General features: G+C 42.8%; 1 protein-coding gene across 1 annotated transcript in view; it reads right to left on the minus strand.

The window, feature by feature from the left end:
* LOC109521166 (discoidin domain-containing receptor 2-like) overlaps window positions 1–8,095 on the minus strand; it is a 10,368-nt gene extending 2,273 nt beyond the window's left edge. The window contains exons 1-12 of the mRNA XM_019878826.1: window positions 7,691–8,095; window positions 6,491–6,597; window positions 5,548–5,650; window positions 5,159–5,396; window positions 3,581–3,728; window positions 3,379–3,481; window positions 2,665–2,848; window positions 2,338–2,578; window positions 2,189–2,254; window positions 1,736–1,872; window positions 1,436–1,643; window positions 53–299 (exon numbers count right to left, since the gene is read on the minus strand). Coding sequence (XP_019734385.1) covers window positions 53–299; window positions 1,436–1,643; window positions 1,736–1,872; window positions 2,189–2,254; window positions 2,338–2,578; window positions 2,665–2,848; window positions 3,379–3,481; window positions 3,581–3,728; window positions 5,159–5,396; window positions 5,548–5,650; window positions 6,491–6,566 — 1,751 coding nt within the window. The 5' untranslated portion in view covers window positions 6,567–6,597; window positions 7,691–8,095. The remainder of the gene's footprint in view (window positions 1–52; window positions 300–1,435; window positions 1,644–1,735; window positions 1,873–2,188; window positions 2,255–2,337; window positions 2,579–2,664; window positions 2,849–3,378; window positions 3,482–3,580; window positions 3,729–5,158; window positions 5,397–5,547; window positions 5,651–6,490; window positions 6,598–7,690) is intronic.
* Window positions 8,096–9,393: the final 1,298 nt, after the last annotated feature.

The following is a 9,393-nucleotide window of genomic DNA, read 5'->3' on the forward strand; positions in this document are numbered from 1 at the left end:
ACCTAAAAAAAAAAAAAAAAAACATTCTGAATGTCGCTGCATTTCCAAACACAAAGCGGCACAGATGCGCAAACGCACCTCTCCAAACTGTCCCTCTCCCAGTTTCTCTTTGAACGTGAGTTTGTCTCTGGGAAACTCTCTCATGGATGAATCTGCGCCAGCCAAGATATTGAGGCTGACAGCTGTGACAGAGTGGCCGTTGCTGTCGGACCCCTGCAGGCTGATGATGTCGGCCTCTGCATAGTGGGGGGCGCCATCCGAACCACCGGCTGCAAGAGTCCTGTAGGAGCTGCTTGGTCCTAATGCGGAAGACACATGCAAAGGCGTCATTATGGTGGGGGCAGGTTGAGAAAAGCAGAATGGATTCAGTGACGAAGGTTGCAAACTTTTGGGAATTTTCCAAAGTTGGAGAATTTCCATTTGAAGTCGTAGGAATGTTTGCAAATAAATTGTCATTTTGTGGAGGGGGGGCAGGAAAAAAATATTTACAAAATTAAAGGTTGGCTCTTACAACAGAACTTTATTAGAAGTGAGGAAATTATATTATTTTATAATCCTGATTAAAACAACTTGACTCACAACCATTGCCCAAAAGGGTAGAGAAAGAACTTCATTGGATCTTTCCGTTTAAAATTTTGAAGGGGACTTTGTTGGTGTTTTTGAGTAGAGATTTTGTCACTCTGTAAAGCTTTGGGTTGACAGGTGGGTCATGTTTACCTCAACATTAATAGTTTCTTTTCTGCTTTTTTCAGACAAAACAAAATGTTTACAGTATATCTATGCTTAAATGGGATACACACTCAAAAACCCTGAGTTGTTTTCTTCACTCATTCACTTGGTAGCTGTGGATTTTGAGCAGATTGGGTTATTTTTACCAAAAGTCGGGTTAAATCTTTTGACCCAGCAGACTGGGGTAAAGGCTGGATTTAGGTGGGCTAAAGAGCTGAAGCTGGACGCATTTTTTGGACCATTTTGTTGTCGAATTTGGACACTTGGATGGTTCTGGGTTGGTCCCGTCAGGAAGGGCATCAGCTGTGGAAACTGTCAAGCATATCATGGAGGTGATTTGCTGGCAGAAGAAAGTTAATTGTTCTTCCGAGAAAATGTTGCTCAGAAAATAAGTATTTTTAACCACAGCTATCCCTGAAAAATCATTTCTTGGTAGCTTTACATCATCATTATAACCCAATGTGCTGGGTCGAAATAACCCAGCATTGGGTTGGTCCCTTTTGGACCCAACGCTGGGCAAGCGATTTCACCCAGCTTGGGTACTTCTAACTCAGCAGTTTTAAAAGTGTACCTTTCAATTAAATTGTCCCTCAATTCCCAGAAATTCCCATGGAAATTTTCCAATCTGGAATATTTTTAACATTCGCCACCTTCCGATAATTTCCTGGAAGATTTTGATTCCTCAAGCAACCGTGTGTGACCTCACCCAGGTGTTCCGGGAAATGTGCAAACTCGGGTAGTCTCCGGATGAGGCGGGACGGCTCCTGGTAGTCGGAGCAAAGGGGGAAGATCCTCTCATAGGTGGAGTTGGAGGTGGAGAGAGAAGAGGAGAGAGAAGAGCGCTGGAAGGAAAAGGCCCGAGTCTGAAGCGCGAGACGGGCTGTGAGTTCCTCATCCAGAATTCGCCGTGATGCCTTTAGCATTAAAACAGGTAATAGTTGCCACTTTTAGCTATTGGCAAATGCATACATGGAAAATGATTGCACTCAAATGACCGTTTTCGCACCTTTTCAAGCATTTTTTGCCACACCTGCCGCCACAAGATGATAACTATGATGGTCAAAAGGATAGCGATAATAGCCACCAAGCAGCCAATCAGGATCCTTGTATTGCTGTCATCCACTTTGTGAGTTGGATCATCCCCTACATCGGATGGGAAATGAGATTTAAATGACTTGAACACAACTCGATTCACGGTTAAGGTTTAATCTGAAAAGCTACCAGCAGGGGGCACTGTCTGCATACACAGAAAACGAGGTAACCCGTTTCAGCTTCTTTATTCAATTAACTGCCCTTGAGGATTGAATCGATCATGGTGGACCAGATCGAGATGTTTTGCACCAATTCTATTGAAGCACTGAACTGTAGAATTTTGTCAACACACGTAATACATCCAGTCAGTAAACATCTATTGTCTGCTGGGCCTTCTTTAGAAGTCAGTGAGCTAACCAAACCTAACCTGGCAGCCCATTTGTTGGGTGTCCATGTTTTCGAGGAGTCAAAGATGTGTTGTACACCGCTGAGCCTGACAGTGGGGAAAAACAAGGGAGAAGATAAAGATAAATATTGGCAAAATCAAATACGAAAGGAAAGAAACACTGAATGCACCTGATTGGAAAGCGACTTCGCTGAACAGCATCCAGAGGTCATTGAAGTGAAAGCGGCATTTGATGGCGATGGCGGTATGGTCCCCGAGGGGCACGGTGACAAAACGGGCACTTTGGCTCACGGAGTCGACAGGTGGCCTGAAGGTCACCGGGTCGGATTCCCAGTTTGAGCCCGACCGGAAATAACAAGTGGCCTGCCTGAACATCCGGACCCCTCGACTGAACATATTGTTACAGTGAACCTGCGGATGACAACTAGGAAATATGAAGCTAAAGCAGTTTTTTTTTGTTTCTTTCAAACTTTAATTTCTACATTTTGTCTTGTTACCTTCACTGAGGTGAAATTTCGGATGTGGTCGAACTCAAAAGTCATTTCCACGTAACCTTTGGGGGAGCTCCGGTTGCTCCATCCCACGTAGTCGTACCCCGGCCACATACCATACATGCGACTATGGAGAAAATCATCCAGACCCCAAGTTCCATCGGTCAGCTGGCCCAGACCCTTCGTCATTCTAGTCAGGAAAAAAATATGTAAACATACATGCAATATCTCACCACAGGAGAGTCAACTCCTCACATTTCTGTAAATATTTTATGATATCATTTCATCAGAATCATTTGCAACAGAAGTGAGTAAGCCCTTGTGTGAAAATGTTCAATTAGTCATTTTCCCTGCCGGGTGTCATGTGACTTGTTAGCTTCAATAATTTATGTGGCCACCATTATTTCCCGGCCTTCACACTCAACTGATTTCTGTTTTTATTTTATTTTAAATGTGAAATGTTGGGCAGGCCCATGAGATAGTGGTTTTCTCCACACTTCATCCGACAAACATGCTTTCTTACTCAATATCCGGCAGGTGTGAACATTAGTGTGATACTTTGTCTTGTGGCTTTTTGGCTCTTACCCATGCTGACCCAAATGGAAATTATCTTGGGCATATATATATATATATATATATATATGTAAAAAAAAAATAATGGCGCATTACGAGTGGTAGCTCAAGACTTTTGTCCATGTGACGTGTGTGGAATGTCCTCACTTCTCAGCTGATGCTCCGTCATACACAGAGTCATTCAAGTAGACATCCAGTCCTCGATGGACCATTTGGTGCCCCACTGGGATGCTGTAAGACATCAGACCATCTAAAAGCAAAACAGAGATAGTGTAACGCTTGGCAATTCATCAGCTGGATTCATCAAAATGTCAAACTGACACTGGCGAGTGAAAAGCTTCTGACTAACCAAGCCATTCGCAGCCGTAGAGCTCAACTCTCATGCACACAATCAAAGAGTTGTCAGTCACTGGCATGAAGCGCACATATCGAGCGATAATAGGAGGCTCCAGATCCTTCAGCACCACATCGTATGCGTTCCTGTTTCCCTCAATGACCTAGTGGAGGACAGGCAGATTAAGACTGAACACAGCGTAGGTGGAAATGACTTCCTCAGCATTATTGACACTTACCAAAGTATACCTCTCTTCAAATAATATTGAATAGGTTTTCTGAAATATTGTCTCAGTGGATTGGTGAGGTCTCGTCTGATGCTCTTGACTTGTTTTTGTCCAGACATAGAACCCTTTTTTTTTTTGTTTTGTGCCCAGCGCAAGTCGAATGCAAAGTGCAGCGCAACTGTGTGCATAGGCAGAGTTTTGTTTCTTTGGGTATTTTCGTAGACAAGCGCAGTTCGAAATGGGAGTTTGTGCCGTTGTGGGAGTGACCACAGTTGACTTGATTCCTGGCCAATTGAAAAGGCTTCCGTCATTCCCATTAAATTCAGCGCAGGAAAGGCGTGCGGTCTACGTGGTGGGGAAGAAGAAGCCTTTTCTCTTCTCCGCTAAGAGCAACCCCCGTGTACAAAGTATTTGCGGCACAAACCAAAGCATTTGAGACATGCGGGACGACGTGATAGCTCATGTTTGGTCTGGATCTAGCATAACAGACTCGTTGGAGTCCGTGCAGGAGATCGGTGCACGCAAAGTACGTTTATAAGGAACAGCAAGATCTCCACTTGCGGATCATGTGAAGTTAGCTTCAAAGTGAGCACTTTGATTCTTCCATCGTTTTAGCAATATAGTAAAGATGATTAAAATGAAAATAATGCATTCATTGAATGCATTATTGTTGTTGTAATCATCTTTACTTTATCTTTGAATTAAATGCTGCCGTGATTCAGAAAGTTTGATCAGTGTGATGTCATATTAATGAATGAAATAAAGCACAGGTGTCAAACTCAAGGCCTGGGGGCCAGACATGGCCCACCACATCATTTTATGTGGCCCGCAAAAGCAAATCAAGCATGTCAAATTCCAAAATGCTTGCTAAAGTCTGAACCAAAATTCCAAATTGTCATATGTAATCCACCATAACAGTCATTATTCTTGACTTCTGATTTTAAAATTAGTTATTCATCAATTTGTGGTGCGCTGTGCATGTAATATGTGGAGGTGATTAAACATGTATATGGTTTCCCAAATTCATAACGGCCCTCCAAGGCAAACAGTAACTACAATGTGGCCTGCGACAAAAAGGAGTTTGACACCCCTCAAATAGAATGACATCCACAACACAGAGCGGAGTACAGAATCTGTCTGCATGTGCCTGGATCAAGACCACCAAAATCACATTACACCACCTAAGCCACAACTTGGGCCTGCTTTTATTGGGGTTAAACTGTAGTCTGCTTTCTGTCACCAAATTGTCAGGTGCTCCGAGGGTGTGTGATAAAAAAATGCTCTCAGTCCAGTGTAACGCCCAGTAAGGCTAAATTCCCAAACACGCTAAACTAGACTTGCCCCCTTATGAAAAATGGGGCGCTCACCTGGTGGCCTTTCCGATTACTCCAGCCCACCCATTTGCTGCCATCACGGCTGTAGTTGATCCTGTATCGCTGGGCAAATTCATTCCCCATGCCGTCAGCGTGGCGCCCTTGTGTGCCCACCAACGTAATGAAATGCAGCGATCGTAGGTCCACCTGCAGATATTCTTTATGGCCGTCAGATTCGGATAAAACGTCGGGGCACCAGGCGCCATCTCCGTCCCCGTTGTCAAAATCAAGTCTGTCGCAGAGAAAAGACGATCGGTTTGAGAAAGACAAATAACAAAAAGGACGGACACAAAAGCCAGCCTTCCAAGACTACGGTGGCTACGGATACAAGGTGGCTTTCAGGATTGAAAAATGACACTTCGATAAAATAAACAAGAACGTGCCTCCCGAATTTTGCAGCAGTTGACTCAGACCACTGACTGGAAGCGGAAATGTCCTCATCCTGAATCTGCCCACCGGTCATACCAAGAGGATAGCGACACATTTCTACAAACACACAAGGCATCCTTGATACATGAATACATTCGCATACCATATGGATTTGTATATACAGTCTACGTATTTACAAGTGAAGTGCGGAGGTGAGTTGTGTGTGTGACTGTGTGCCCGTGTGCGTGTGTGTTTTCCCTTCCTGTAGCCCTGCAAGGCCTCTCGAGCGAAACAGAGGCGTCACTGTGTTAAGTGCCAGTCTTAGGGCGCTTGCTCTTCACTGTTGGTTTCCTTTTTCCAGAGTTCCACCACATCCACGTAAGGCACATGTTGAAACTTGTAATGTCAAGTTTTTAATTTTAATTGGAACAAAATCAGAACGCAGCCTCGCCGTTCTGTACCTGCGCTACTGCTGGTTCCTACCTGATAATTAAGGCAAGCTGTCCATTTCCCCACTCAAACGTCTGTTTAATTTGAGCGGCGGGACAAATCCACCTTATGCTGTGAAAGTATTCAAAGTGGGGAGCGTCTGTGTGCTGCCCACGACTACGCCTAAAAACCGCTTGTGAAAGGTCTGACTGTTTGGGTGTTATTTGCCGTCTTCCATCGGGTAAACCACACACACGCACACACTCGTCTCCACTTTAAGCCCACCCACCTGATATTGCTTTCTTTATCCCTCCTGCCATTATATCTCGATATGAAAAAGTTATTTCCACCTCACACGAGCCTCATCTACACTGGGTGGTTTGATCACATAAGAATGTAAGCTCACCTATTACTTTTACAACTTGTCAACCTGCCACTGCTGAAATGTACCTCTTGCAAATTTCTCTTAAGGACGCACACACACACAAACACACACACACGCACACACATGCGTGCATAAATATCTACCTGGGTTAACTTGACAACGTATGGCGGCAGCCAGCAGGATGAAAACAACACGGCGTGCGTTCTCTTTCACCGCCATGACTATTGTCGCTTCCCGGGCGGCTGCACACCTGCAGCAACCCAGAAATATGTGGAGAAAATCCATGCAAACAACATTTAGGGCAGCCAACAACTACTACTTTATTGAATGAGCACATTTCCTACACAAGGCAACTCAATGTGCTTCATACAATCAAAGGCGCAGCACATACAAGCATAGAGAAAAGCTTTTTCAAATGACTAAAAGAATATACACTGACAACATTTAAACACATTTACAAGTAAAAGAAGGAAGGAAATTAAAAGTAGCTTTTTAAAATGACAAAAAAAGTGATTTTAAAAATACTTAAAAGATTTTAATGAAAGGAATGTGGAAAAAAAAGCTCAAAATCCACAGTTCTCTGGGCAACCTTCTTTCATTTGCTAAATACCACTTTAAGAACACATTTCAATTGCATTGGTCAACAATTTTTTACATTTTTTAAAAATCAGAGATGCCAGTAAACTTCTTTTGATATTATTTTTATTTTTTGCATTGATTCTGAATTTGTTCACACATTTTTCTCTAGCACATCAAGTTTTAAAAATAATAATAATAATAATAATAATAATAATAATGATAATAATATGCAATATAGTAATGTACTTTGTAATATTTATAAATTAAGGTTTAGGTTCAGCAACAGGTGGGTTATTTTTTGTTTCCAGAAACACCATAGCTAATAAATTACAATTCATTATAAAATCCGTATTGCACAACCTTTGATGGGTAAAACAAACCATGACATGAAAATGAAAATCTCATGATGGAAAAAAAAAAACAAAACAAACCCCAACATAAAAGACATTCTTGAAATCAGTGTCAAAATGATGTTTGCGGACATATCAAGCCATCTCTGCTTCCAATTTGCTGTTGACCAATGTTATTAGTTCTATCTCTGAAATCACTGCAGAGAAACAAAAAGAAGATACGATTTTCCAATGTAACGATTGGATGAGCTGGCCTGGCCTCCTGTGAGCCGACTTCCTCTCACGTGTTATCCTGCATGATGCAACTTGGTGCACACACAGTGTCTTCATACAATGCAAGCCAACTTACACTTTGAAAATTAACATGGCTACTGGTATTAAAAGGATGCTCTCCAAAATACGAATTCGACTTACTTGTGTTTGCCTTTGCTGCTAGGAAGCCATCAGTCTCGGCAAATAGTCCTCATCTGGACTCTTCTTGACTTTATGGGAGTGGAAAGAAGTGAGAAAAAGAGAGAGAGAGAGACAGAGAGAGAGAGAGAGAGAGAGAGAGAGAGAGAGAGAGAGAGAGAGGAAACGAAGGCTGGTGGAAAGAAACAGAGAAAATAACACACTTTGGGGTTTTGAGGGGGAGGCCAACCTCCCAGAATTCCACCTGATTCACAAACGGTTGAAATTATGGTCTGCAGAGGCAGAGAAGTGGGTCTGCTGAATCTCGGATCCGGATCCCTCCCACATCCCAAAACACATGCACGTTCGGTTCAATGAAGAGTCTGTAACAAACTGGAGTGAAAGGGCACATGTGTTGATATTGCTTCAGTTTCACCCTCATGTGTATTTAATATGAGACGGAGCGCTTTCTAGCTGTCATTTATTTTTTTAACACGCTGCCCCCGCATGCCAATGAGCATAAATTCCATGTTTCTCCTATTTGTCATATTTCCATGATTGCCCTGCTAATACAGCATTACTCTCAAAAGTTTCCGTCATACCAGCAAAAAAAATAAAAAATAAAAAATCAGGCAACTAAGAGGATATACTGTATCCTCTTTGGACCATAATGTGGAACATTTTGAGCAAATCCATTTGCATATATTATCTGTGCCAGCCGGGTGATTTTTGAGATATTTCACTTCAAAAGAAAAAATGTTGCTCTAATGCTCTAAAGTGCAATACCGAGCGGATGATTTGACTCAAGGTTATCCTCTGAACCGGAACAGCGGAAGCGAAGAGCCGCTCCGCCGTTGTGGCCAAAGAGAAACATCACTGTGTGAGGAGGTGGCTTTGTTTTAACATCAAATGAAAGTAGGCGTCAGCTCCTGAGGGTCCACCCACTCTCACTATCAAGTGTCAGCAGTTACGCCGCAGGGGAGCTGCCCGCAGCCAAGGCAATGACTGATTTTTCACACTTCCCTAGCCAATCTGCAGTCTTAGCTCAGTGCTACATCAAGTTTGCGCACTTGGGAGTTCTTGGCTGGCATCCTTCTATGGGGCCGTCACGAACAGAAGTCAGGAGTACCTCGGACGCAAACATTTTCGAAGGCTCTCATACTCACTCCTGACATATTTCTCAAACGACTAAAACGTATATCTCGGTCAACGGTAGCTATCATTTGAATGGATTTCCGTGAGATGTGTTAAAGGATTTCAGTGGTGTGCGTGTGGGTGCGCCAGAATCGTGTAGTGCTTCTCAAAATGCGGTACCTCTTGCTCAAACCGTACATGAAGGAATCACTGTAATACCGTATTGGTCCGAATATAAGATGACCCTGATTATAAGACGACCCCCTCTTTTTCAAGAGACGGTAGCTATCATTTGAATGGATTTCCGTGCGATGTGTGAAAGGATTTCAGTGGTGTGCGTGTGGGTGCGCCAGTATCGTGCAAGGCTTCTCAAAATGCAGTACCACTTGCTCAAACGGTACATGAAAGAATCACTGTAATACCGTATTGGCCTGAATATAAGATGGCCCTGATTATAAGACGACCCCCTCTTTTTCAAGACTCAAGTTTGAAAAGACTTTTTGAACATCAAATTAATTTTTATACAGAAAATAATTACAGTACATCTGAAACAAATGATTATAACAATATATTTGAGAGAAAAAGCATGTTAT

This window comes from Hippocampus comes, unplaced genomic scaffold, assembly GCF_001891065.2.
Source record: "Hippocampus comes isolate QL1 unplaced genomic scaffold, H_comes_QL1_v1.1 scaffold85, whole genome shotgun sequence".
NCBI classification, from domain to species: Eukaryota; Metazoa; Chordata; class Actinopteri; order Syngnathiformes; family Syngnathidae; genus Hippocampus; species Hippocampus comes.